At 64.5% G+C, this 27,535-nt stretch overlaps 1 protein-coding gene across 1 annotated transcript in view; it reads right to left on the reverse strand.

Annotated features, from left to right (window-relative positions):
- The window catches only part of KATNIP (katanin interacting protein), a 109,232-nt gene that overhangs the window by 76,513 nt on the left and 5,184 nt on the right, over positions 1-27,535 (reverse strand). The window contains exons 2-4 of the mRNA XM_055136032.1: positions 16,326-16,381; positions 4,933-5,009; positions 735-904 (exon numbers count right to left, since the gene is read on the reverse strand). Coding sequence (XP_054992007.1) covers positions 735-904; positions 4,933-5,009; positions 16,326-16,381 — 303 coding nt within the window. The remainder of the gene's footprint in view (positions 1-734; positions 905-4,932; positions 5,010-16,325; positions 16,382-27,535) is intronic.

Below are 27,535 nucleotides of genomic sequence, written 5' to 3' on the forward strand. Positions count from 1 at the left end.
TCAGACCCAGCCGTGCCCTGGAGCCCCCTGGCCGCCCCCAGGGTCTCAGGACTCGGTGCCACTCCAGCCCACTAGGGTGTCTGGGGGCCTCAGGGCCCCCCATGAGGGCTGGGGGCTGAAGGCAGCTTAGCCGCTGCACCTCCATTCAGGTCACACCTGCGGGACGCTGGGGTTCGGACCCGGGCCGGCTGCCTGCAGGGCACGAGCTTCCCCTGCTGTCCTGTTGCTCCAGCCCCGCTAATGCTCCCATTTCTGAGGAGGGGCAAACCGGGGCCCAGAGACTTGTGTCTTCCCCAGAGTCCCCCAGTTGCTGGGGGAGCTGACGCCTGGCCTCCAGTCCCGGGACCTCCGTGGGGGCGGCGTCGCCCTTCTCCGGGGGCCGGGACCCCCACCTGGGGCACAGGGAGCCTCTCAGGGGGCAGAGAGGAGCAGAGCAGCCCAAGGGCCAGTGAGGAGGGCCGGGGCAAGACACGGGACGTGAGGGCAGCACCATTGGCCACGCCAGCTGCTCCCCTTACTCTCCTGAACCTTCCAGAACCTTCCAGAACCTTCCAGCGCTTTCCAGAGCCCGGTGCTGCTGAACCTGGAGGCTGCCCTGCCTTGGTCTGCTTCTCGCCAGGCAGGCGAGGCCGTGAACTCACAGAGGGCATCAAGTGACACGCCCAGCTGGGCCGTGGGCCCGAGTGTCCCCCTGCCCCCGCCCCCGCCCAGCCCCGGGGGCCCGCTGGGCTCACCGTGGGCGCCCTCGGCCTGAGAGGCGCTCCTGGCGGGCTCGGGGTGGAGGGCTCTGCGCGGGGCCGGCCGCAACTCCGAGTTGGCGCCGTTGACGTAGACGGAGAAGCCCTGCTCCAGGCGCTCCAGCCGCCGCCGCACGGGGTCCTTGGTCTGCAGGTGCTTCAGGATCCTGCAGGGGAGCCGCCGTCCTCAGAACGGGGGGCCGGGGCGACGGCACAGCGGGGAGGGCACCGCTTGCCCTGCACGTGGCCAACCCGGGTTCGATCTCGGGCACCCCACGGGGTCCCGTGAGCACTGCCAGGAGTGACCCCCGAGTGCAGGACCCGGAGTGAGCCCAGAGCACTGCTGGGTCTGGCCCCAATAAGTCCACTAAACAAATAAATAAATATAAGCAGGGTGCGCCCAGGGGCGTCTGGCAGCGGGGCGCTTGCTCTGTAACGTGGCTGAGCCGGGTTCGATCCCCGGCACCGGTCTGGTCCCCTGAGCCTGCCACTGGGAGTGATCTCTGTGCACGGGTCGGTGGGGGAAAGCCCTGAGCACCACTGGGTGTGGCCCCCAAACAAACACGGGGGACCCCAGGGGACGCTGGCGATGGGCTCCAGGCGGGGGGCTGGGGTGAGGCCGGGCCAGAGCAAAGGCGGCATGCGGGGTGCGTGCGGGGCTGGCGGCCGGCGGCTGTCAGTGGCCGGAGCAGGTGACAGATGGGAGGACTGGACGGGTGTCTGGGGAGGGAGGGTGGGGCGCGGCGGGGGGGGGGGTAGTGGACACGGCTCGGTTTGCTTTTAAATGTTTCCTGAGCCGCTGCTACATCCATCTTCCCAACAGCGGTGGCATGGACATTTATTACGGGCTGCTTATCCGGCGCCAGCCTGGGGGCGGGGCAGGGGAGGCCGCCGCGGGAAAACACAGTCACTAAGAGACCGTTGCCAAACACGCGGGGGCCAAGCCTCGTGGGACAGCGGCGGGTGAAGCCCTGAGCACCCTGGCAGCGGGCACCGCCTCCCGGCCCCTCTGCTGGGGTGGGGGGTCGGGGGGAGGCGCCCTTCCCCCCAGGGCCGCGTGGGCCCCTCCAACGGTGGGGGGTTCTGAGGCTGACACGGAGGGAGCTTCCCAGCTGCCCCCACTCAGGGCATGGAGGCGGGGGGGCGTGCCCTGCCCGCGGGAAGAGGGATTGGCCAGATCAGCTCCACCCAGCCCCGGACACCGGCCTCGTCCCCGCCGGGCGTGGGTGCGGGGGCAGGGACGGGATGGCTGGGAGTCAGAGGCTGCCTGCAGCAGTGTGGACCCGGGGCACCCGGAGGGGAGAGGGCTCGGCTGTCCCTGGACCCGCCATGGACGGGGCCGGGGCTGGGGGGAGTGGGACTGAGCGTCAGACAGGACGATCGCAGCCCGGCTGGCGCGGGGCGCTGGGGCTGAGCACCAGGGTGGGGGCTCACGGCTCGGCCCCACTGGGCCAGGGACCGGAGGGGTCCCGCCACCGGCCTGTCTTGAGCGCCCCCGAGGTCAGAGAGCCCAGGAAGAGACCCCAGCGCCCCCCACGCAGCCGGCCTGACCCCGCCAAGGCAGCCCACAAGCCTCGGCCCGCCCCACCCACCCCCGCACGTCACCCGGACCCCCGGGGCCCTTCCCGCTTCTCCCGGAGGGCGCCCACAGAAAGCCCCAGGGCCTGGCTGTAGCTCTGACGCTGGGCTGGGAAAGGGGGGCCCCCGGGCACGCCGCCCGCCCCCTCCCCTCGCTCTCAGGCTGCCCTGCACGGGCACCTGCTGGAAGTTCCGCTCAACCGCCCGTTCCCAAAGCTGACCACACCGCTGGGTCTGGCCCTGCGTCCACAAGGCCGGCGTCGGTCACAGCCACAGGACGAACAGAGCCCCGGGGTGCCCCCGGCGGGGTCAGGCTCACCGAGTGACCAGGGAGGCACACCCTGCACCTCCCCTCCCGGCTCCCGGGGTCCCCCCACTCCGCTTCTGGGCTGGGCCCCCCAGCTCCCAACCCCTCCGCCTGCCCAGGGACCATCCCAGCCCTGGCAACTGCTCTGCCCCTGCCCCCGCCCCCATTCCAGGCAGTGTGGGGGAGACTGACCACCCCCCCCCCCAGCTGAGTGGGACAGCCAAGGAGCAGCAGGCCGGACTGTGCAACTGGCCAGACCAGGAGGTGGCAGAGCCCGCCCAGGGGACTGTCCTCAGAGCTGGGCAGAAGGCTGGGCTCGAGCTTGCCTCAGGCAGGAGAGTGGGGCTCCCAGGGCCCCCCTGGGGGAAGCCAACAGGGGACAATCAGGCCAAGGTTCTGGAAAAAGACGGAACTGGGTGACAGCTGTGAGCACCTTGATGCAACCATGCCTGAAGCCAGCCCACATCTGCTCTATCACTTCAGTTTATGAGCTTCCTAGGGGCTGTAGGCTTCTTCTTTTTTTTTTTTTGCTTTTTTTCGGGAGGTCACACCTGGCGATACACAGGGGTTACTCCTGACTCTGCACTCAGGAATTACTCCTGGTAGTGCTCCGGGGACCATATGGGATGTGGCAGATTGAACCCGGGTCGGCCGCATGCAAGGCAAACGTCCTACCTGCTGTGCTATTGCTCCAGCCCCGGCTGTGGGCTTCTGTGCTCCTCCCGGACCATCCCCCCAGCCCCGGGCAGTGAGAGACCCTCTGCGAGAGGCTGGCCCGAGCATCCCGCCCAGCTCTGTCCCTCTGCCCCCAGCTCGGGCCCAGGTCGGTCCTGGCGAGCTCACCGCAGTGCCCGGCCCCTTGGCTCAGTTTTTCCCGGGGAACCTGCTGCCCACTCCCCAGGCCCCTCTCTGGAAACAGGGGCCGAGCCGCCCCCTCCCCTCCTGCAGAGGGAGCACAAACCAGGGAGCTTCCCGGGAGGCACAGGGCTGTCCACTCCCTGCTCGCCTGCACTCTGGACGGTGGCCCAGGCCTCGGGGGCCGCTTGCAGACCCAAACCTGTACCCGGCTCTGGGACTTCCCGCGCCCACGTGGACGAGCCTCCTCGTCCTCACACCAGCTCCCCCTCGGCGCCCGCCGCCCGCCCAGTGCCAAGGCACACGGGTCTCTGTGTGGCCAGCACTCGTCTGGGTGAGCGTGTGTGGACGGCCGGCACCTTCCCGATCTCCCGGCTCACGGGGAGCGACGGGCCCCAGATGAGTCCCGAGCACACGATCCCACGGGGGCACCGACCCCCACCCCGCCCTCCCAGGCTGGCACTAACGACAGCGAGCAGGACCCTCCTCGCCACCCCCTGCACGAGCCTGAGGTCGCCCGGGGAGAAGGGACGGGGTCGCAGAGCCGCTGGGGACACTGCATGGCCGCTGACTGGGGCTGACCCACCCGGGGCGAGGGGAGGGCACTGCCCCGCCAGGGTCGCTGGGGATGAGAGCACGGGCACCACCCGGGCCACGGGGCTCGTGGGACCCACTGCAACCAGTGGGCAGTGGCGCTCGAGCTCGGCAGCGCCCAGGGCCACGGGAACTCGCCACGTGCCACCAGGGCCCAGGGACCCGCCCAGCAGACAAGCGCTGAATTCCCACCCTCGGACATGGAAGCCCCCTGGCTGCCGTCTCGGGGACCCCCTGGCCGCGTGTGACTCCTTCTGCGCGTCCATCTGGACTCGCCGCCCACATTTTCCCTCAGGGTATGTCACGGCCCGGATGGAGGGAGAGTCCCGGCTCCCCGGGTGACACTGGACAATCTGGATCTGGACCCCAGCGAGAGAACCAGCCGAAGGCCTGAGGGCCGCCTGGCGCCGGCTTTCAGACCCAGCCGGGGGCCAGGCCCGGCCCCACAAGGCCCCCGAAGGGAACCTGGAGTGGGCTGGCCGCAGCCCCATCACGGCGTCCTGACCCACACGCGCCTACACTCTGACCTTGGCCGATGACGGTGCTGCCCCCACTGCCTGCCTGCAGGCCACCCTCGAGCGACACGTGGGCCAGGTCACGCTAAGGAGGCACCGGACCAGGCTCTGGGGAACCTGGGGGGGGGACGCGGGGCCTGTGAGGTCACTGCCCGGCTACCAGTGACACGGGGACTGTTCCTATCAAGTTCCAGCCTTTTGTGACAGGCCCACGGGCAGAAGCCGGAGGCCAGAGGCAGCTGCTCAGGAGACCCGGGTGGGGGGTGGGGGTGCTCGGCTGAACCCCGCTCCCGCTCTGCGTTGGGCCAGGAGGGGGGGGCTGTGCCCGGCGGTGGCGGCGTCTTACCGGTTCCTCTGCTGCAGCAGGATCAGATACTCATCGTGTTTCTCGTCAAAGTCCGTCACCATGTCCTTAGCGTAGGCCTGGGGGGGGAGAAATAGGGCGAGGGGTGATGTCGGGCGCGGCCGGTGCTCACTGCGGGCACGGCAGCTCCCAGGCAGGGGTGAGCGGCTCCCCAGGTGCATCTCTCGGGCAACCGGGGGCCCCCGAGACAGCAGGCGGGCGGCCCCGCGGGCCCCAGACATCCCCGCTGCCGAGCGCGGGGAAGGGAGGTGGGTCCCCGAGGCTCCCCGGGGGCAGGTCCCTCCGCCCATCAGCCGGCCAGAGGGCCGGGGGCGGCTGGACCCCGACGCGGCTCAGAGTGGGAATGGGGCCTCCATGAGAGAGCCCACTCGGGGGTGAGCCCGAAGGACCAGTCACGTCTCCCGGGAGGCAGCTTTCCGGCCCCACCTTTCCGGCCTGCCTTTGCCAAAGGCCCCTGAGAGGGCCCGTGCTCGTGTCCTGACGGCGGGGCTGGGCCGGGCCAGCCGACACCAGCTCCCCGGGCCGCGCGCCTTCCCTGGGCACTTTCCACGCCGGCGAGGAGATGGGCACCTGCCAGGCCCCTGAGGGACGGCGCGGGGCCCTCGGGGACTAGGGGCCAAGCTGATCTTTCCACTGACGGACCCCAGGCCCGAGTGGCCCCTGGGCAGGGACGAGGCGGACAGCAGGGGAGAGAGGTCGGCCTCTGGCCGGGCCCCACCAGGGACAGGTGAGCTCCACTTAATGTTTCTGGGGTTTGGAACCGATGTGTTTCAAAGGCGAATCGCAGAGCCCAGCCAATGGCGATAACCTCGTGTGATATTTTTTACAGCTTTGGGGAGGGATAATTAAGGCATAATAAGTTCCACATATTTAAGGTGATGTGTCGACACCCATAAAACCCCCATTATGATTTTATATACGGCCCTCCAGACGTCTTGTTGATAATATCCATATATACATATTTATGAACACTCACCGGCGCGGACCTTCCTTGAAACAAAAATAGGATCCTGCTACAAGCAATATCCCGCAATGGGCTTTGTTACCTAAATAATTTTTTTTATTTTTTGCCCCGCAAAGAATTAGACAGTATCAGTTCTAGTCACAAATTACTGGAGCTTAAGTTTTAAAATGGGAAGGAAGATAGATGTCGTAGAAATGCAAACTGTGTGGATGCCTGAAGGTATTTCCAGGGAGGAGAGAGAGAGAGAAAAGGAGCTCCATTTTTATTTTTTAATTTTTTTCTGGAGCAATTACACAAACGGGAAGGCCCATCCTTGCTAGCCTTGTACCTAGGTTCGACCCCCAGCACCCCAGATGGTCCATCAAGCCCCGCCCGGAGTGTCCCTGAGCACAGAACCAGGAGTAAACACTGAGCACCAGTGGGCGTGGCCCAACCCCCACCCCAAGAGAAGCTCCTTCATTCTCGCCTTCAGCCTCAAAAATGTGGCTTTCACGCCCCGTTATCCGACAGCCACTCAAGGCGGACCTGCCACTGCCCCGGACCCCCACCCGGATCTTCCTCCAGCCCCCGCAGCCTGCAGAGACCCCTGGCCCCTCCCGGGCCTTCATCCTCTCCGCTTTCAAGGATCCCGCTTTCAAAGGGATGGGGCCCTGGAGCCACTCCTTACCCAGGGACCCCCTGTCCTTCTAGGGCCCTGACGGCCACCAGACTTGCCCCTTTCCCTGTCACCTCGACTCTCCCCCCTGGGGCGCCCCAGCCCATCTCCCCTCGAGCCCCCCAAGTTGCACGGTGGCCCTCCCGACAGCTAATGAGGCCAGCGGGAGGCCATCTCGGGTGGTCAGGGGGAGATCACAGGACACGGACACACGCCGTGAGGTGATGTCACACCGTGACACACAGACTGCAGGCCTGGGGGGTCCCTGGAGTGGGGGGGACCACACGGGCGGCCTTGTCGCGGCATTTCCGTCAACTCCACCAACGTGACTCTGCTGGGTCTTCCCGGCAGCCGTGGAGGGTCACACACCCCCCTGAGGACCAGAGGGCCCCTCCCGCAGGGCCCAGGCGGCGGTTAGACACACTGCAATGAGGCCCGGGTGCAGTAGGGGGCGCCAGGGAGACCACCCCGCTTCTGCCCATCCCCTGCACCTCAACCACAGGCGTCCAGGGAGGCCCTGGCCTTGGTGCTGAAACATGCCGCGCACCACGCCCCCCGCCCCCCCCCGCCAGGACAGCACCAGCGGTGGGCGTGGCCGTGGCTGCCAGTCTAGCCCCCTCATCACCTGGCCTCCCAACTGCCCGCCGACACGAGCCTGCAGGCCTCTGGTTCTGGATGGACCTGAGGGGGGGGTCCTCTCTGCCTCCTCGGTGCCGGAGGGAAGGACCTGGCACGCCCCCCCCCATGCTCCCAAGGGCTAACTTCATCACCAGAGGCTCCAGACGCTCCCCCTTGCCAACGTCGCCCCCGCGTGCTCCAGCTCAACTGAAACCCTGCAATTAGTATTAAATTATCCACAATACACCAGGAAATCCTGGGTAATTAAGGGCTAAGCTGTGAGCACTTAACTGTATCCTGCACACCCGTCATCGGGGGACGGGGAGTCGCGGGCAGGGCAGGACCAGCGTGGGGGCACTCCTCTTCCCCGAGCCTCAGTTTCCTCATCTGTGTTATGGGGACAGCTCCAGGCCCAGCGCAGGGGGCGGCTCCCAGCGTACGGAGGCCAGACGTGGGCTTTGCTTTCCTGCAGCCAGGTTCTAAGAAGGCACCTTCCCGGCCGGCCCCCTGTGAGCACAGGGACCACCGAGTCGGCGAAGCGCAAACATGGCTCGCCCCAGCCCAGCCCGGGCCAGACACAGGCAGAGCCGCCCGGCACAAGTGGCCTGTAGGGAGCGAAGCCTCCGCTGCTGGGCATCCCGCCCCCCTCCCCACCCGACACCCCCTGGGACCCGCACATCCCCCCGGGGTCCCTAACGCCGGCTGCCTGTCCGGGCCCTGGGAATACTCCCGTGGAATGCACCAGAGAGTTGTTTTTGACCAGAGAGCCTCTGTAATTTCCGTCAGATCACCAACGGCCTCGCCGCGAAAATCAAGACGAGAGAAATGATTATAATTAAGTGGGTGAAACGCGCTGCTGGGAGCCGAATGGCTACCCAGGGGCCGCCCAGGGCAGGGCCAGGCCTGACCCGGGGCTGTCTCCGGGGCCCCGTCCATCAGCTCCACACTGCCCCTCCGCTCCCGTCCACCGCTCCTGGTGGCCCTGCCGCACGCTGCCGGCCTGCCGCCTGCCCCCCCCCCGGGGCATCCTGGGGGTGCTGGCAAAAGGGAAGGAAGGGGCGGCACGGGCCCCGGCAGCACCCCGGCCCACCACGCACACCGCGGGGTTCCGCCCCAGTGCCTCAGTCCCGCCCTGCCACCCCCATGCACGCTGCAGCTGGAGCAGGCCGGGGAGTCCAGTGGTCAAGCACTGCCTCTGCAGGCAGCTGAGCCGAGTCCGACCCCCAGTGTCCACTGCTCCTGCTCCCCCAGTGTCCACTGCTCCCACTCCCTCACTGCCAGCCTAAGAGCCAGGAGCAGACTCGGGATGCCCCCTCCCCACTCCCCAGGGGCGCTGTAGCGTCTACACCCAGGACTCCGGGTTTACACTCTGCGGGACCGGCCCCCTCACGAGGCCCCTCCCGGCCTGGGAGAGACTACGGCAGCCGGGGGGCATCTGTGGCCACCCGGGAGTGGCCATGCTGAGGGGCCAGGCGTGGGCTCCTGGGCCCGGGGCGCTGGCCACCCCAGTGCCACCCCCAAGGCAACCATGGACCACGGGTCACAGCATCAAGAGCACCGAGACTGGGCACAGCCCGGCTTCCCCCGACTCCTCCCCTGGTGAATCCCAGGGGACACGGGGCTGCCCCGTATAAGCCCGGCCACAGGGACACGCCTGCCCGGTGAGCAGGCGGCCATCGGAATCACTCTTCCCTGGAGGGGCTGCCTCGAGGGTCCGTCCTGGTCTGACCCCAGGCCCTGCTTCTCTCGACGGCTGGATGGACCCAGCTGCTGAAGGCTGTTCGGGACACTCCGCCAGGAGGCGCACGGAATGGTCTGGAAGGCGGAGGCCGGAAGGCTCAGCCTCCACAGGCCAGCGGTGGAGAGCAGGCCCTGGTGAGTCAGGCGAGATCCGCACGGGGGAGAGGAAGGCAGCGGGAGGTCCTGGCCCACGCCTGGCGCGGCTCGGGGCTGGCTCCTGGCTCTGTCGCGGGACCACGTGGGATGCCGGGGCTCACACCCGGGTCAGCCCTGGGCAAGGCAAGCGCCCGCCCCGCGGTGCTACTGCCCAGGCCCAGGTGGCCGTGCTTGGCCTCCCTCCGCCGGCTTTGTGGCTTCTGTTCTGAATTCCCCTGGCCTTAGGAACACTCTCCCGCAGGGCAGGGCACTTTCCTGGAAAGATGAGGCAACTGGGCCCCTCTTCTCTGGCAGGACATCTGCACCATCCTAGTTGGTCACCCGCTGGTCAGCACCTGCTGTGGGGTCCAGGGTATCAGGACATCTCCCTGGTAGGGGGAGGGGGAGGTGTTCCACATGTTCACTTCCCATAGACGCTGTGCTCCAGCTCCTGGACCGATATACCCATTTTACAGATGAAGAAACTGAGGCCTGGCCAGAGTCCTGAATTCACCAGGCTAGCTGGAGTGACGCCCCTGGAGGTTCTTTATCTGTGCTTGCCGGCACAGTGGCCACTTGGTGGGCAGTCAGTGCTCCCTGCCTGTCACCTCTCTCCTCCCCCCCCCCCCCGCCCCGGCCCCACTCCTGGGAACTAGGGGAAGATGCCTGCTTGCTCAGGGTCCTGGGGCCCGATTCCCAGCTCTCTCCCCAGGGATGCTGAGTCACGGTGACAGGGAGGAGGGAGGTGGTAGCCCCGGGCCCCTGGGCCACGTGCCAGGCCCTGCTGCTTATGCAGAAACTGGTGGACGAAGATCCAGGCTAAGGCTCCTGCCCGCCAGCCCCTGGCCTCGGTCAGCCCCTCACGGCTGGCCTTGCACGCGGCCCAGCTGGGGCTCGATCCCTCTCCCATAGGGGCCCCGAGCACCACCAGGAGTGGCCCCTGAGTGCAGGGCCAGGAGTAACCCTGAGCACCGCCGGGTGTGCCCCAAACCATCCTGGAAGTGCTCGGATTGAGCTCCGCCCCGCTGGCTGCGAGAGTGACAGGCACGGGTGGGCGGGGCAGGCGGCTCTAGAGAGCACGGCCCCGCCCCTCTCCGCACAGGCCCCGCCCCTCTCTGCGCAGGCCCCGCCCCTCTCCGGACGCGGCCCTGCTGTCCCCCAGAGGAGCGGACAGGACTGCGGGGGAAGAGTCGGTCTGCCCTGCGTGTCGGGACCGGGCCCGCGGCCCACGGGGCCAGAGGAGAAACTCTCTGCCCTCCCCGGCGTGCTCAGGAGGGGACGCAAACACCAGATTGCCACAAGCACATGCCCTCCGGAAAAATAGCTCTATTGTTTAAGATGTAACCTTTGAGAATAATTGCTTTAATAAAGAACGAAAGAGCAGAGCAGAGCGGTACCATCTTTGGCTGGGCACGTGACCCTGGGAAGCCGCACGCTTTGCGTGCACAGACCTGGGTGGGCACCAAGCGCCACGAAAGAAAAACACTTTTTTTTTTTTCAAAGAAAAATGCTGGGGGTGGCGGGCAGAGAGATAGCAGGCAGGCGGGGCACTTGCCTTGCACACGGCTAAGCCAGGTTCTCTCCCCGGCACCTCACCTCGCCAGGGGTGTGACCCTTAAGTGCAGAGCCAGGAGCACCACTGGGTGTGGGTCCAAAACCCAAAAGCAAAACACAAATGTTGTTTTTTTGGGGGGTTTGGGGTCACAGCAGGTGTTGCGCAGGGGCTAGTCCTGGCGCTGTGCTCAAGAGTGACCTCTGGAGGCGCTTGGGGGAACATCTCTACCTGCTGGCGGCCACAGGCATACGGGCCAGCACCTTCCCCCCCCCCCCCCCCCAACTCTCTCTCCTGCCAGAACGTCTGACCCTGCGCAATTCCCGCACAGGCACAAAATCACAAGCACTCGTGAGACAGAGGCCTGTGAGGAGCCCAGGTGCTGAGCGCTGAGGGCTAGTACTGCGTTCACGGGGGCCCAAAGGCCGTTGGAGGCGATTATTTAGGAGCGAAAACTCGATGTGAGCTGACAAGAGGTTTATGGCCTTTGCCCACACAGTATGAATATATTCATATTTTCCTCCAAGTGATGGTAATAGATTTGACCGCAGGGCGCCGTCCCAAGCCCTTCCGGAGGGGGCTGCCTCGTAAATTCTCCTCCTTACAAAAGAGGAGGGCGAGGGAAACGCTCTCTGTCCCCACGGCTCCGGAGACGAGCGGCGGAGCGCAGGGGGGAGTTGGGCTGGCACCGTGCTGGGAGAACGGGGTGCAGGGGTGCGGAGAGAGGAGGCAGGAGCCACTTCGGGCGGGGACTGGGCCAGTCCTGGACCACGTACGGACCCCAAGGCCTCTCCTGAGCACAGAGCCAGGAGCGGACCCTGCGTGCCACGGGGGGGTGCCCCCTCCCCAGCGGCAGGTGTGGTGGGGGCCTGGGGGTGGTAAAAGGTATATTTGCTTGGCATAGACTTTTCCCGGAAGAACACAGAGGAAATGAGAACGGGGCCAGAGCGACACGAGTTTGATCCCCTGCAGCCCCCTCCCCACCCCCAGCCCATCAGGAATGAGCCCTGCACACCGCCAGGTGTGACCCAAAAGACAACACAACAATGACAAAGGAAACCAGAGCCGGGACCACTTTGGCCTGGGGCGGGGGGGTGCTGAGAGGGTGAGCAGAGACCCCCGAGGGCGCCTGGGACCCGACTCCTGTCTCGGCTCCCTGGCGGGCCGAGCTGGAAGGAGTCTGCAGTGCTCACACCCGGAGGCCTTGCCAACAGCGATGGCGTGAGCATGTGTGAGCACATGTGAGCAAGTGTCAGTGTGAGTGTGTGCATGTGTAGTGTGTGTGTGTGAGCATGTGTGTGTGAGCATGTGAAAGCGTGTGAGCATGTGTGTGTAAGCATGTGGAAGCGTGTGAGTGTGTGAGCATGTGTGTGTGTGAACATGTGTGAGCATGTATGAGCATGTGTCTGAGCATGTGGGAATGTCTGAGAGCATGTGCCTGTGTGCGGTGTGTGTGCATGTGCAAATGTGTGTGAGCATGTGTCTGTAAGCGTGTGAGCATGTGTCAGTGTGTGTATGAGCGACTGTGTGCGTGAGCATGTGTGTGAGCGTGTGTTCATGTGTGTGCATGTGAGTGTATGAGCGTGTGTGTGAGTGCATGTGTGTGTGTACGTGTGTGAGGGTGTATGGGAGTGTGTGTGAGTGTGTGTGTGTGTGCGCGCGTGTGAGATGCTAAGGGAGGCTCGCGTCTTCCCGGTGGCTGAGCTAAATGACTTCTGCGGTCCTTTACAAAGTGAGCCCAGCAGACGAGTGTGCTGTTAAGAGCATTTTCCCTGAATCTCCAATCAGCTGCAAAAGAAGGCGCTCCATTATCACAGGAGGCTCTCAGAGTCTACCCCGCCCCCCGGCCCCCAGCTCGCGGGCCTGGGGCACCGCCAGGGGAGGGGCAGGCCGGAGCAGCCTCGAGTCCAGATGGATGGAGGGGGCCCCCTTCAGGACAGAGGGCTGTGGCGCTGCTGTGGCCCTCGGGTCCCGACCCCTCCCCCATTAAACAAGGGCTACAGGGGACCCACCACTCTGAGAGTGACCCGCAGGGCCCAAGTCGCTGTCCCTGGGCCGTGCCTTGAGCCCCCTTCCTCGGACATAGGGTGGGCCCCGGGGGGGTTGATGCATACCTGCCTCTTCCTCTGGAGTCCCCCCTCCCGTTCTTCTTAAAGCACCGCATGACAAATATACTTCCGAGTGATTTTTGAGTAAACTACAATGACCACAATTTCAGAGTCATTAATAATTCATGACCAAGGGCCATGAGCACTCTGTAATCTGCACCGGCAGGAGTCCTGGATACTCGTTAGGGACGAGACTGGTTCCACGCTCAACGGAGGGCGGCCGCTGACTGCCAGCCAGGCACCAGGGCGCAGTTCCCGGAAACGGCTCGCACCCGTCCCGGCCTCTGTCCAAGCTGCCTCTTCCAGGCGTCTCAGTCTTCTCCCCGCCTCCGCCCCCCCTTCCCGTCACGGCCGCGGCTGTCTGTCTGTCTGTCTGGTCCATCTGTCTCTGCCTACGGGGGTGAGGGGCCACCGGGCGGGGAGCTGAGCCCGGCTCCCAGCACGCGCGGGCCGGTGGGGCAGGGGACGCAGAGATCCCGGCGCCGAGGGGGACCCCCACTGAACTGCCCCGGGGGGGGGATGCAGCCCCCGTGGCTCCAGCGTGCAGCACTGCTCGCGCAGAGCATTCGTGAAGGGCCGCCGAGCGCCCCCTCTGCCCACCCTGGGCCCCCCGAGACATTTCTCTGGGTAACCCCCCACTGTTACTGTTGTTTTCTGTTTGTCTGTTTGGGGGCCACACCCAGTGATGCTCAGGGTCACTCCTGGAGGGGCTTGGGAGACCGCCAGGGACACTGGGGACCCAGCCCCGGCCGGCCGTGTGCGTGGCGAGTGCCTGCCTGCCGCATCACTGCCCCGGCCCCAAGCCCCCCAACTTCTAGCGGAGACACCTCATTTGATTTATTTATTTATTTATTTATTTATTGCTTTTTGGGTCGCACCCAGCGATGCTCAGGGATTACTCCTGGCTCTGCACTCAGGAATTACTCCTGGCAGTGCTTGGGGGACCATATGGGATGCCGGGGACCGAACCCGGGTCGGCCGCGTGCAAGGCAAACGCCCTACCCGCTGTGCTATCGCTCCGGCCCCCGAGACACCTCATTTTAAAACACTGCCACAGGGCTCGGGGATACCCGACCACGGCTTTGGTGCCAGGAGGATGCCCTGTGGGCTGGAACCCCGAGCCCCCGGGGACCACCAGGGAGTGAGCCCAGGGCACCAAACACGACAAGGACGGCGCCCCCGAGTCAAGAAGCGGAGTTCACGGAACACCTGGTGGCCTGGATCTGAAAAAGCCTCACAGTCTCCCTTGGCCTGACCGAAAGGAAGAGGGGCCGGTCACCAGCGGGGCTGGACGGCGCAGTGTTCTCTGCAGCGCCGTGCATGGCCAGCTCGGGACAGGTCCGGGAGGGAGGGGCCAGGACAGCCGCCACCCACCTGGGTCTAACCGGCCTTCTCCCACCTCTCACACCGGCGGGAGGGGAACCAGGGTCGGGTCTGGAGTCAGATGCAGGATGCGATCACAGGCCCAGGGGACACTGGGCAACTCCTCTCCCTCTCCCGCTCTCTGGCCTTCTGCCCCTCCCTCCCCTCCCCTCCCCTCCTGCTTCCTCTCTCCCCCTCCTTCCCTTCTTTCCCTCTCCCTTCCCCACCCTCCCCTGCCCTCCCTCCCCAACCCTCCCTCTCTCCCCCTCCATCCTTCCCCTCCCTCTCCCTGCTGGCCACCCTTTCCCCCTCCCTCCCTCCCTCCTTCCCTCTCCCCCCCTTTCTCCCTCTGGCCTTTTTCTTTTCGGTTTTTGTTGGGGGTGCCCACCCAGCAGTGCTCTTGGCTTACTCCTGGCTCTGTGCAAAGCCCTCCCCGCTGTCCTTAGCCCCCGGTCCCCCGTCTCTGTCTGGTCTTTCTCAGCAAACCCAGCCCGGCTCAGAGTTGCAGCAGCATCCCCAGAGGCCGAGAAGCCACCTCAGCACCCGGCCCGGACATGCGGGCTGGCCAAGGAGCCCCTTCTCCGGCGCCCCGCCGTCACCTCAGGCCCTCCAGCAGCTCCAGGTGGAAGCTCCAGGGCGGGCAGGCTGGAGGAGCCGGACGGCGCAGTCAGGGGAGCCCAGACCCCCCCACCCTCCTGTGCTCCAGGCTTCAGGGTTTCCCTTTGTGCCAGCAATTCCCTCCTGGCCGCAGAGCGGGCTGGGCCCCATCTCTTTGTCACCGCAGCTCTGAGGCCCCCCTCTTGCTACACGCCACCACCCCAGGCCCCCTGGAGGATTTGGCTGCTGGGGGCTCCGTTTTGTTTTATTGGGGGGAGACGCTGGGGGGTTACTCCTGGCTCTGTGCTCAGGGCTTACTCCTGCTGGGTCCAACCCAGATGCACGCAGGCACCTCACCCACTGCACTGGCCCTCTAGGCAGGAACCTGGGGCACCTGCTCCAGCCCCCACCCCCCACCCACCCCCCTGCCCCAGGAAAGAAGGACCCCACCCACCACACGAGCTTCCCAGCTCTGCCGCAGCACCAGCGTCCCTCAGAATGGCCCAGACGGGTTAGAAGGGGTGGGCTGCACAGGAAGAAGCCCCCCTCCCCTCCGGGACAGCGGGAAAGGAGGCAGGACACGGGGCGGGCAGGGATGGGGAGGCCCAGGGAGCACAGAGGAAGACCACGCCCAAGAGTCCCCTGGTCGCTGGAGCTGCGTCAGTCACGCGTACAGATGACGTCAGGATGTGAACGTCGGTGCGTTTCCCGGCGGGCTGATATTCACATCGGGTCACATCTGCGACCACATCTGCGGCCGACTGCCCCATCAAACTCAGATTTAAGCTGCCACAAAGGTGTGAACGTCCCTGATGCCTAAGCCAGCCTGAGTGCTGCCCCTTGCTGCCCGGCTGTATCCCGCCCCCCTACCAAATGCTGCCGCTGTGTTTCCCTTCCTGCTCTCCTCCCTGTCTCCATGGCAGGAAGAGGTCTCTGCGAGAGCTAACGATGGCTATCCCCCGTCGAGTCCTGGCCCAAGGCCCCCGCAGGGGCTGCCATTCGCGCCACGGATGCCGGGGCCCGGGAAGGTCCCTCTGTCCCCCCAGAGGGCAGTCTCGGGGCCAGCTTCTCACACAGCGCCCGGGACCGAACCCCCAATGCCTGGCACCCAGCTGGAGGCATCCCGGCCGGAGGGTTCGACAACGGTCCGAGCAGCTTCTGGCTCTTTCCATCAGTACACGAGGCCTGCTTCCTGAGACCTGGGAAGGCCAGAGAGTGGCCAGCGCGGGCCCGGGTGGACGGCACAAGGAGCCAGGGCACAAGCTTGGCCCGGCTCACGCCCTCCAGCCCGCCCGGGCCTTCAGACACTCGCAGGAGAGCGCGGGAGGCCTCCAGACCCCTCGGGGGGACCCTGCTGTTTACAGCGATGCCATAGGGAGCCCCGGGAGAGGGGCCCAGCCTGGCCCGAGGCAGCCCGGTGCCAACGACCCTCAGAAGCACGAACGTGGCTCGTGCCGGGTTCAAGTCTCGCAAGTGTGGGGGTGACCCAGATGGCGCGAGCCAGCCTCCAGTCCAGGTGGTGACGCAAGTGGAACCGCAGGCCCAGGGTTCGAGCCGGAGACGCAGGACCCTGAGTCGCCGGGTGGTTGCCCCGCGCCTACAGAGACGTGCCCCCCCCCCAGCCCGCCGGGGACCCCCCTTTACCTCCTTCTTCTCCTGGGCACACGACCGGCTTCGCTCAGCCTTTCGCAGGGTCTGACCTGTGGCAGTTCAAAGGCAGAACCAGAGATTAAGGCTGTTTTGAAACAACCGATTCACCACGAGAGAGAAAAGCTTTTCATCTGCAAGCTAAATAGACGGCACCAATCATCGTCAAATGATTTTTTAAGAAAATGCAGCCTATTATTATAATGGGGAGATGGCACGCTCTCGGGAGAGAGAGAGATGCACGGCCAGGAAGTGGTGATTCACGGCCTGGCGCTATTTGACTGTGACAAACGAAGAGCCGAGACTCTTTAATCTGGGGCATTATTGGGACTCTTCGAGGGCTGGCGGACTGCGAGTTTTCCCAGCCAGATTACATTTTTATTAAATTGGTTGGAATGACAGAAAACGCCTTTCACAAAAACATTCCTTCCCCTCCGCGCTCGCACACAACCAGCCGTGCCACCCCCCCCCCGCCCCCCCAGCACAGAGGTGATGGTGCCGATGTAAATTAGTGGTAATCACCCACATTCCACATAATGGGCAATTTCCGAGAGAACTGTTGCTTTTCCCTTAAAATGGGAGGGCGACCATCGGAAGGCGTGCATAAATCCGCTGGAGCCACATCAGATGCTATCCCAGGCGCAGCTTTCACGATTTTATGGAAGTGGCTGTGATAAAAAGGATCCCTTGATGGGAAGTTAATGGGTGACCGGGGTTTAGAGCAGGAAACGGGAGTCGCCGCTTGCTGGCTGGTCTCCCAGGCTGCCCGGCATCCCTCCTGGGGCGGATGCCACGACGACGATGACCCAGGACTCGTCCACGAGAGGTGCTCTCGAGTCGGAGCCTGAAGGTGAGGGGCGGCCTGGCCAGAGGCAGGACGTGGGCCCCGCGTCTCAGGAGAGACCGCCCCCGCCGGAAGCCACAGGTGGGGCTCACCCTGGGAGGGCTGCACGGACCACCACGGGCCAAAGCTCTTTGCAGACAGTGAGACTGAGGAGGAAGGGGGCGGGCCCACGTGGCTGGAGGGATGGTACAGCGGGGAGGGCGTCTGCCTTGCAGGGTGGCGTCGGAGCTGCCCACCAGTGGGCACCAGTGTCCAGGCGAGGCCGGCAGCGACAGGGGGCCCCGAGACGGAAAAGCAAGGGGAGGGGGGCTGGAGGCAGAACAGGCCCTCTCTGGCCGCAGCCCTGCCGGTGCTAGCCAGGCACCCTCCTGGGGACGAGGCCCCGTGGACAGGCCAGTCCCACCGCCAGTCCCCTGGGTCCCACGGGAGCCCTGGGCTGGGGTACGAGGGGACATTTCCTTCTGTTTCAGTGAGAAGCGGCATCGGTGCTGGGCTTTGCTCCGCATCTCCCAGACGCTGCTACACCAGGGACAAACAATTAGAGGGAGGAAAAAAAAACGAAGGTAGGCCACACCAGCAGAATATTAATAAAAAGAAAAAAAAAACAGAACTTAAGTATTAAAATCTGGAACCGAATCTCTCCACTGGAGTTAATTAGAAGCTTCCTTATTCATTACGTGGGAAAATAACTTGCCTCTTTCCCGAGGAAGAAGCGTCAGCTCGGATTATGTGGGTCGGCTCTCCAACGGGCGGTCCTCGCTCCGAGCGGAGCCCCCCAGCCCCCCACCCCTCCCAGGCGCAGGGTGACGGGCGGCGACTCCTCGCCAAGGATGGACGAAGCAGGTCCCACAGCCTCCGTGTCCTGCACTGAGCTTCCCCGGCCCCTTCTACCTGAACCTCATTCCAGCCCCAGCAGCCCGGGGCGGGGGGGGGGGGGGCGGCGGGGGGCGGGCGGGAGGGGGACATTAATATCAATGGATGCCGCCTGCCAAATGCAGGGGGTGTTTCTCCGCAGCCTGCAAGGTGACCTGCCCAGCTGCTGCCAGGAAACAATAAATAAAAGGCAAATGGGAATGACGCACGCGTGCACGCACCCCTGCACGCGCAGATGTGCGCCTGGGGAGAGGGGAGAGAGGGGAGGCCGCGGATCTGGAAAATAACCCTCCTCTCCCGGTTAGGATTTCAGGGAGGTTTTTTATCTGCGCCTAGGATTTATTTTTCCTAATGGTCAGGAGGGTCTGACACTGGGGTTTTCCTCGGCTCCCGGTAACAGGCAGGGACGCCCTGGGGACGGGAGCTGCGGCATCCCGGGTCTCAGGCAGAAACACGGCCCTGGGCAACCGTGAGGTGCAGGACCCGAGGAGAGCTGGGCCCCGTGTGTCGGGGAGGCTGGCGCTTTCCGGCTGTCACCCTGTCCCTGTGTTCTGACTCCAGTGGGAGGCACGGGTGAGCCGTCCAGACCCTGCAGCTCGGGCCCATCCCCTGCCCACGGCCAGCCTGAGGGTCAGGGGTCAGCGAGGGCTTTCTAGAAAGCGGCTCATCGTGCATCGGCTTCACTGGACGGGCCGGGAGGTGCCAATACTCCACCTGGCGGCTGCGGCGTGAGAACGGAGACACGAGGGTGGCAGTGCCGGGCGGCAGGCCGGACGTGGCCCCGGGGCAGAGTGGCATGAGGCGGGGAGGAACTCTGGCCGTGGGGAGAGCCAACGGGGACGTGGGAAACCAGCCCGGGAGGGCCGGGGTGCTCGCCCGAGGATGCAGGGATGAGGCCTAGGAGGAGGAGGAGGAGGAGGAGGAGGAGGAGGAGGAGGAGGAGGGCTGCGCCTGGCAAGCTCTGGCACAGCTCTGGGCCGGGCACCCCCCTCCCCACTGCCGAGGGGCTTCCCCGAGGCCCGGGTGGGCCTGGCCGGCACCCCCCCAGTCACTTCCACTGAGTTCCAGAGGCCCGGGGGGGTTAGGGAAGGCGCCTGTGCCCGAACAGGGCCAGGGGGCATTTGTGCCCCAGAGTCAGCACCCCAGAGCCAGGCGGCACTGCCCCCCAGACGGCCGCCCGCACACACTGCAGGGGACAGCGGAAGGGACCCGCCTGTGACGCAGCCGCTTCAAGGGCTTGGACTCCAGAGCTACTGGGCTTTTGGAGGAGGTGGGGGAGAATGGGGGGAGGGGAGGGGAGAGCTGGGGTGGGGGAGGCCCGGGGGGAAAGGGAGGGGAGGGTTGGGGTGGGGGAGGCCCGGGGGAGGGGGGAGGGGAGGACTGGGGTGGGGAGGCCCAGGGGAGGGGGAGGGGATGACTGGCGGGCCGGGGCGGCCTGGGGCGGGGTTCCCCAGCAGAAGGAGAGGAGCGCTGGATCACACCAAGCCTGAAAGCCGCCCGGGCTGGAGTCCCTCAGGTGACTCAGAGTCGGGCAGCAGAGCAGGCTTGGGGGGTCAAAGGGGCCTCCAGGGAGATCCTGTGGGCCAGGTGGGACACAGGGCCACCTGCCCGCCACAACAGGGTCCAGGCCAAGAGCTTCTTTCTCCCCCAGGATAGGGGTGGGGGAGGAGTGGGCCGAGCTATCCTTTAACGAGAGGGGAGGTCATCCCTTCTGCTGTCCCGGAGACAGGCCTCGGGCGCGTGTCATGGGCTGGTGTCGTGGGAGTGCCGACGCCCCACGGAGGTGCCAGTCTCCTGCTGCTGCGCTGGTAAGAGCCGGAGCGGGGTCGCGGGGTCTCGGGGTGGGAGGCCGGCTCTGGCGCTCGGGGCGCTGCCGGGAGGAGGAGGACACGGCCCAGCCCCTTCGGACACGGCCTTGACTCTGGCAAATTCCTTCGAAGCATAAACAACTTTTCCGGGGAGCCGGCAAGAGCCCTGGGAGCGGGCGACTGTACCCCAGCCGCGCCGAGGGAGCACAGCGCTGACCCGAGTGTCCAGGGGGTTGTGGCGGAGGTGGGGGCAGGACAGCCAGCCAGGCGGAGCGAGGGGAAGGTGCGAGCTCATCCCCGGGTCCCCCGGACGTCAACACCGGGGGGGACACTGGCCAGGACCTCCGAGGCCAAGACTGCCCAGAAACTGGACTGGCTGCCCGGGAATGTCGGAAACCCCCAATCGGGGACGAAGCAGAAAGTCAGCCGGAACCTGCACCACGGCCCGGGGGAGCCTCTTCCGGTGGGACTCCTCCCACAACGTCCCCGCCCGGCCCTGTGCACCCCCCCGGGCCCTATGCGCCCCCCCGCCCTGTGCGCCCTCCCGCCCGGCTCTGTGCGCCCCCCCGCCCGGCCCTGTGCGCCCCCCCGCCCTGTGCGCCCTCCTGCCCTGTGCGCCCTCCCGCCCGGCCCTGTGCGCCCCCCCCCCGCCCTGTGCGCCCCCCCGCCCGGCCCTGTGCACCCTCCCCCCCAGCCCTGTGCGCTGCGGGATCAGCCTGAGGCCTCTCACACGCCAGGCAAAGGCTCCACCTCAGCCCCTGGTGCAAATGACTCAAGAGTCTGAGAAACGTGGCCGGTGCTCGGGTCAGGCCGGGGAGGGGCCCGTGGAGAGACGGGGCTGCCTGCCCGGAGCCCATCTCCAAGGGAGACAAGCGTGAAGGGATGACACACGCGGGCCGCGGGCAGGAACGACGCCTTCCAGCTCTGCCCCAGGCCCCGGGACCCGGTCGGTCACTTGAGGGCAGTGTTCATGGAACGGCCAGATGAGACGAGAAGGAAGGAAAAGGCAAACAGGATGCGTCCAGCCTGGAAACCGGGCGCCCGCCATGGCCAGCCCCTTCCCGGGGAACGCCAAGTAGCTCGGAGGGGACAAGTGACCCGCCACGCTGCAGAGCAGCCAGGCAGGCCGCGGGTTAGCCGGGGCCCTTCTCCAACCCACAGACAGGCCCCGGGACCACCTCCACCCCACTGTCCGTCCTGCCCACCCGCTGTCCGTCCTGCCCAGTCCACTGTCCGTCCTGCCCACCCACTGTCCGTCCTGCCCACCCGCTGTCCGTCCTGCCCACCCGCTGTCCATCCTGCCCGCCCGCTGTCTGTCCTGCCCAGTCCACTGTCCGTCCTGCCCGCCCACTGTCCGTCCTGCCCGCCCACTGTCCGTCCTGCCCGCCCGCTGTCCGTCCTGCCCACTCCACTGTCCGTCCTGCCCGCCGCTGTCCGTCCTGCCTGCCCGCTGCCCGTCCTGCCCACCCACTGTCTGTCCTGCCTGCCCGCTGTCCGTCCTGCCCACCCACTGTCCGTCCTGCCCAGTCCACTGTCCGTCCTGCCCTCCCGCTGTCCGTCCTGCCCGCCCACTGTCCGTCCTCCCCACCCCACTGTCCATCCTGCCTATCCACTGTCCATCCTGCCCACCTTACTGTCCGTCCTGCCCAGTCCCCACTGTTCACTTAACCCCATCCCGTCCCCCGCCCCATCCCTGCTTCCTGGACCTTGATCCTTTGCAGGGACACACGTCACCAGGTCACCCGGGGCACCGGGGCAGGGCGGCTGGCGGTCCCAGGCCCAGGAAGCAGAGAACGCCCACTCTGCTTCACTGGATCCCCAGTGAAGTATCCCCCTCCCCCCCTCAACATAGACGATTCTTGACTCTAATTTAGGTACCTTCATGGCTTTGATGGACAAGTCACTTAATGCACCTGCCCCCACCGCAGGCCGCCTGCCCTGTCCCTGGGCCACCCCCACCCCCCATTTCTCCAGCCGCTCAGGACCTAAGCCTGGAACTGGGGGCCAGGGTCGGTCCCCATGCCACAGGGTCTACTCCTCTGCTGAAGTCTGTGTGGAGGGAGAACGCCTTTCGTTTTGAATGCTGACAAGTCACTTAAAAAGCAGGTTTCGGGGGCTTGAGTGATAGCACAGCGGGGAGGGCGTTTGCCTTGCACGCGGCTGACCTGGGTTCGATTCCCAGCATCCCATATGGTCCCCTGAGCACCACCAGGAGTAATTCCTGAGTGCAAAAGCCAGGAGTAACCCCTGTGCAGCGCCAGGTGTGACCCAAAAAAAGAATAAAAAAGAAAGAAAATAAAAAAAGCAGGTTTCGAATGCTGAGTGCTCGCCCTGCCCTCGGCCGTCCCAGCTAGCTGCAGAGAAGGCGGGAAAACTGCTTCTCTGGCCTCTTCCTGGGACTCTGTCCCCCTCTGCCCCTCTCTGCCCCCCCATCCCCCTCTCCCCTCTTCCTCTCCCTCCCTCTTCCCCCTCTTCTCCCTCTCTCCCTCTCCCTCTCTCCCCTGCTCTCTGGTTCCTTCACTGGGACACTCTTCCCCTCTCTCCCCCGTCTCCCCCCCCCCTCTCTTTCCTCCCCTGACCGCCGCCCCCCACCCCCCGCCCCCCCCCCCCCCCCCCCGGCAGCAACAGAACCGTATGAGGCCAGGCGCAGGACGTCAGTGAGGTGCCAAACGCTGGCTTTTGAAGCCCCACGCGACCTTCAGACGCTCCAGACCCCCCACGCCCTCCCCCACTCTGCCCGAGCCTTCCCCGCCGGCTCCACGGTTTCTCCGCAGCCCCAATTCCCCGGGCGTTTAGTGCCAAATTACCTGAAATAAACAAGTCATGCTAAGATCCTCTTTCCTCTCCAAACCCAAACAGCAGCTGGCAGCCAGGAGAGGTTATTTATAACCCGCGCCCTCCTGTGCCGCGGCTTCAGCGGCTTCAGCGCAGGGCCAGACTCTCCCTGGTGGTCCAGTCGGGGTGGGGGATGGGGGCTGCTGGTCAGTCGCTCGCCACTCCCCCCCCCCCCAGCTCCTGCTCTCTGCTCTCTCCCTCACTCATGGCCTGATCTCCAGGGCCCTGCCCCGGAGATCAACGCCCATTGCACAGATGCCTGTCCCTATACACCGAGGCCCTTGGCTGTGCAGAAGTCTGGCCCGGGGAGACGAAGAGGCCCAGGCGCCTGGTGAGGGGCGCGGCCCTCTGCGGGTCCTGGTGCCCAGTGCCGGCAGGCAGCCCCCGGGCAAGGTGGGTGGCCTCGGGACACAGACTTCCCGGGCCTGGGGGATACGGCGGGGGTGGGAGGGAGGGAGACTAAGGCACCAGGACCCAAGGCACCTACGGGGTTCCGGCCCCCAGGGCCTGCCCAGGTGGGATCCCCATCCCACAGAAGGTGCCCTGAACACCACCAGGTGTGGTCCCTGAGCACAGAGCCAGGAGTCAGCCTCCAGCATAGCCAGTGTGGCCCCAAACCGAGGGCACAAAAAAGCCCAGGTTTTCACGGGAATTTGCTGGGTCTGTTTCTTGTTCGCTATGGAGCCACCCACCGACCACACTCTGAGCCTGGGAGGGTCACTCCCGTGGTGCTGGACATGCACGCGGTGGCCAGGGAGCGAGCCCCAACCTCCCACGGGCAAAGCCCAGGCCCCAGACCTCGGAGCCAACGCCGTGGCCCGGAAGCCATTATTCCTAAAGACAGGCATTACTTTTATTATTATTATTATTATTTTTGCTTTTTGGGTCACACCCGGCAATGCTCAGGGGTTACTCCTGGCCCTGCACTCAGGAATTACTCCTGGCAGTGCTCAGGGGACCCTATGGGGTGCCGGGGATCGAACCCGGGTCGGCCGCGTGCAAGGCAAACGCCCTACCCGCTGTGCTATCGCTCCAGCCCCGTCATTATTTTTAAAGACAAAAGCATGACCATGGGTGTGAGACCACCGGGTGAGTAGGGGTGAGGCGTGGCAGGAGGGACGCTTCCCCCACCCTACCCAGTCCGAGGCGCGGCGGCCTCGTGGCTAAGGCTAGAGCAGCCTGTCCAGGCGCGAGGGGACCAGCTGCTGCTTCTTGAGCCCTAGTTGTTTGGGGCCACCCCAGCCCCGGGGCCGGCTGAGACCACGTGCCCGGGTCACTGACAGACTCTCCGACTTAGTTCTTAGAGTAAATGCCCCGCAAACAGCCCCACGCTCTGACCCCCAGGCCCTTGCCCTTCAAAACAGTGGCGCCAGAGTCAGATCTGGAGCAAAGTGATGGTGTGTGTGTGTGTGTGTGTGTGTGTGTGTGTGTGTGTGTGTGTGTGTGTGTGTAGGGGTCTTTCTTTTGGGAGGAAAGGGAGGGGGGACAAGCTATTCCCGGCAATACCCAGGGGTTACTCTGGGCTCAGTGCTCAGGGGCGGTGCCTGGCAGTGCTCAGTGGCCCCGAGGTGGTGCTGGGACTCGGACCCTGGTTGGTGGCATGCACGGCCGGAGCCTCTCCCGTGCTATCTCCCTGGGCTCTGGGTGGTGTCTTCAAACTGAGTTGACTCTTCCACCAGCCCTCGGGGCAGTCCTCCCCAGGGACTCACTCTCAGGTGTGGGACCCTCCCCACCCGCTGGCAACACAGATCCATGAGGGCAGACCCGAGTGCACCATTTGCTGGAATCCGGGATCCGTTGCCTTAGAGCGGGGTCTAAAATGGGGCCAATTACGGCATAATGCCGAAAGCCAAATCTCCTCTGTGACAGGAGACGGCACACTCCCGGCCAGCGGAGAGTAAGGAATTTGGGCTTTGTGGGCCATCTAGTCTCCATCACAGCTAAAATTCTGCTACCAAAGCACGAAAATAGTAATGGATTTCCTGCATGCATCTGCATGCAATTACGTTCCAATAAAACTTTATTTGCAAAACCAGGCAGGGAGGCCCGAGAGCTTTGGGAAAGAGACCTTCAGGACCGTCTTGGGGCTGTCGCTGATGCTTTTCTTTCTTACCAGACTACGTGAAGTTCTTAGGGACCAAGACTGTGTCCCTGCCCCCATTCCTAAAATTAAGACTACAGAATTCTCTCAAGTTTTCCACTGTTGACAACATCCAACTTCTTTCCCCCCTTTGGACCATACCCATAGTGTTCAGGGGTTACTCCGGGCTCTGCACTCAGGAATCACTCCTGGCAGTGCTCAAGAAACCATGTGGGATGTTGGGGATCGAATCTGGGTCGGCCGCATGCAAGGCGAACACCCTACCCTATACTACTTCTTTCTCCCATCTCGACATCCAACTTTTTTTTTTAAAAAAATGTTTTTTTGTTTAGTTGGTTGGTTGGTCTTTGGGCCACACACCTGGTCATCATGTTAAGGGCTTACTCCTAGCTCTGAGGTCACTCCAGGTGATGCTGGGGGACCACCTGGGGTGCCTGGGACTGAGCGGGGGTCTGCAGGGTGCAAGGCAAGCACCTTAACCCCTGCACTATCTCTCCAGCTTCCCAACGTTTTTTTTTTTTTTTTTTTTTTGCTTTTTGGGTCACACCCAGCAATGCACAGGGGTCACTCCTGGCTCATGCACTCAGGAATCACCCCTGGCGGTGCTGAGGGGACCATATGGGATGCTGGGATTTGAACCCGGGTCGGCCGCGTGCAAGGCAAACGCCCTACCCGCTGTGCTATCACTCCAGCCCCCCCAACGTTTTTTTTAGTGGTTAAAATTTTTTATATCTCAGGCTTCTCTGTTCAGTAATTAACCGTGGAGGCCAAAGGCTCCTGACTTGCGTGCAGGGGCTCTGGTTGACCTGGGGTCCATCTCAGACATCACATATGGACTCCGGACACCATCCGGGGTCATTCCCAAGTGTGGTCCAACTCCCCCCCTCCCCCCAAAAAAAAACAAAAAGAAAAAAGAAAAAGAAAAGGGCTGGAGTGATAGCACAGTGGGTAGGGCGTTTGCCTTGCACACGGCTGACCCGGGTTCGATTCCCAGCATCCCATATGGTCCCCTGAGCATGGCCAGGGCTAATTCCTGAGTGCAAAGCCAAAAGTGACTCCTGAGCACTGCTGGGTGTGACCCAAAAAGCAAAGAAAAAAAAAATCAACACTATGGGACAGTCCCAAGACTAGTCCAACCCTTGCCCCTGCAGCCCAAGGGCAACTGGCTCATCCCGACAGCTCTGAGTCCAGCGCCGGGGTGACCCCACAAACGCATGCCACCAAGGGGAATAACAAAAGCTAGAGGGCCAACTTCCTGCCCACGTGAAGGCTGGGGTCAAAGGAGGGCTGGAAGTCGGGGGAGCAGGCTACAGTGACACGGACACTTCCCAAGCGGTGGGCGGACCCCGCGCGCCGGCTGCTGTGCCGTCTGGAGCCGTCTGGGACTGGGGGCCGGCGTGCCTCTAAGCCAGAGACACGGACGCTCGCCGCGGCCCAGGTAAATACCACGCGGGACAGAGGAGTCGGCCCCGCCGGCACGGAGCTCTCGGTAAGAACCTTTCCTCGCCGCCATCCCCACGGCCCCTCCGGCGTCTCAGGATTACGGCGAGGAGCGAGGCTAAATTTCACGCTGACATTATTCATTCCTGGAGAAAGTTTGCTAAGCAAATGAACAGTATAAACGGGCCGTGTTGACTGTTTGCTCGGGGGAAGCTAAAGCAAATGAACAGCGTTCGAACCCTTTCTAATTAGACTGACGCGCTGAACTTTCATCTGATTATTATGTTCCTCGAAAAACGGAAGCGAACGCCCCTCGCCCCCACACCACGGGGGAGTTTTAGAGACTCGGGGGCGGGGGAGCCGGGGGAGGCGGCTGGAACGGAAAGGTGAACATCCTCATAGGCCGAGGGCTCACCCGGCCGACGGCTGATCCCCGTGAAGACGCAGTGCCAAGCCCCGGTTCCCTGCTGGGTGACGAGGGCGCTGGGCAGAAGTGCCGGTTTGCTGGGGCGTGTCCCCGGCTGCCCCCCTGCTGTCCAGCTGCAGTGGACCAGCCCAGCCGGCTGCAGAGAGCCGTGGCGCGTGTCTGCCTGCTGCTCTGAGTGCCACACCATCTCCCCCAGGTCACAGCTCCACGGCGGCCACCTGTCTTCACAGACAGACTGAGGCTCCATCTGAGAGGTCAGAGGGCACAGCTGAGGTTCCAATCCCGGGCCATCTGGGGAGCCGGGACCCCAAGCCTATGGCCCCTCCAGCTGGGGGCATTACCAAGCCAGACTGACCTTGCCCAAAGTCAAACCTTGGCTGGTGCAAAGCAGGGGGACCTGGACACTGAAAGAAAACCAAAGGGCGACGCATTGTGGGGACACCTGGGAGGCGGTTCTGTCCCCAGGCTGAGGAAGCAGGTGTCCAAGATGGGGGGGGTGGGGTAACACCCAAAACAGTGCTCAGGGGGTAACTCTTGGCTCTGCACTCAGGAATTCTGGCCGGTTCAGGGGACCACACGGGATGCTGGGGGTTGAACCCGGGTCGGCCACGTGCCAGGCAGGCGCCCTCCCCGCTATGCTATCACTTCGGCCCGCCTTCTCCAGCTGCCTAGACCGTGATCCGGCGGGGCGTGATTTCCCAGGAGATACGCGCCTGTAAAACCCCGTGTAAGTCTGTTTTCAAAGTCATTACGGAAGACGGAAACTGCCAGGCACTAAGTCTCGTCTTCGGGGAAATTCTCCCTGGGAGAGGATGAACCTTTCCCTGTTAGAGCCACGCTGGAAAGGAGAAGCTCAGCCCTGGCAGGGCCGCAGAGATG

Source organism: Sorex araneus, chromosome 4 (genome assembly GCF_027595985.1).
Source record: "Sorex araneus isolate mSorAra2 chromosome 4, mSorAra2.pri, whole genome shotgun sequence".
In the NCBI taxonomy this organism is placed as follows: Eukaryota; Metazoa; Chordata; class Mammalia; order Eulipotyphla; family Soricidae; genus Sorex; species Sorex araneus.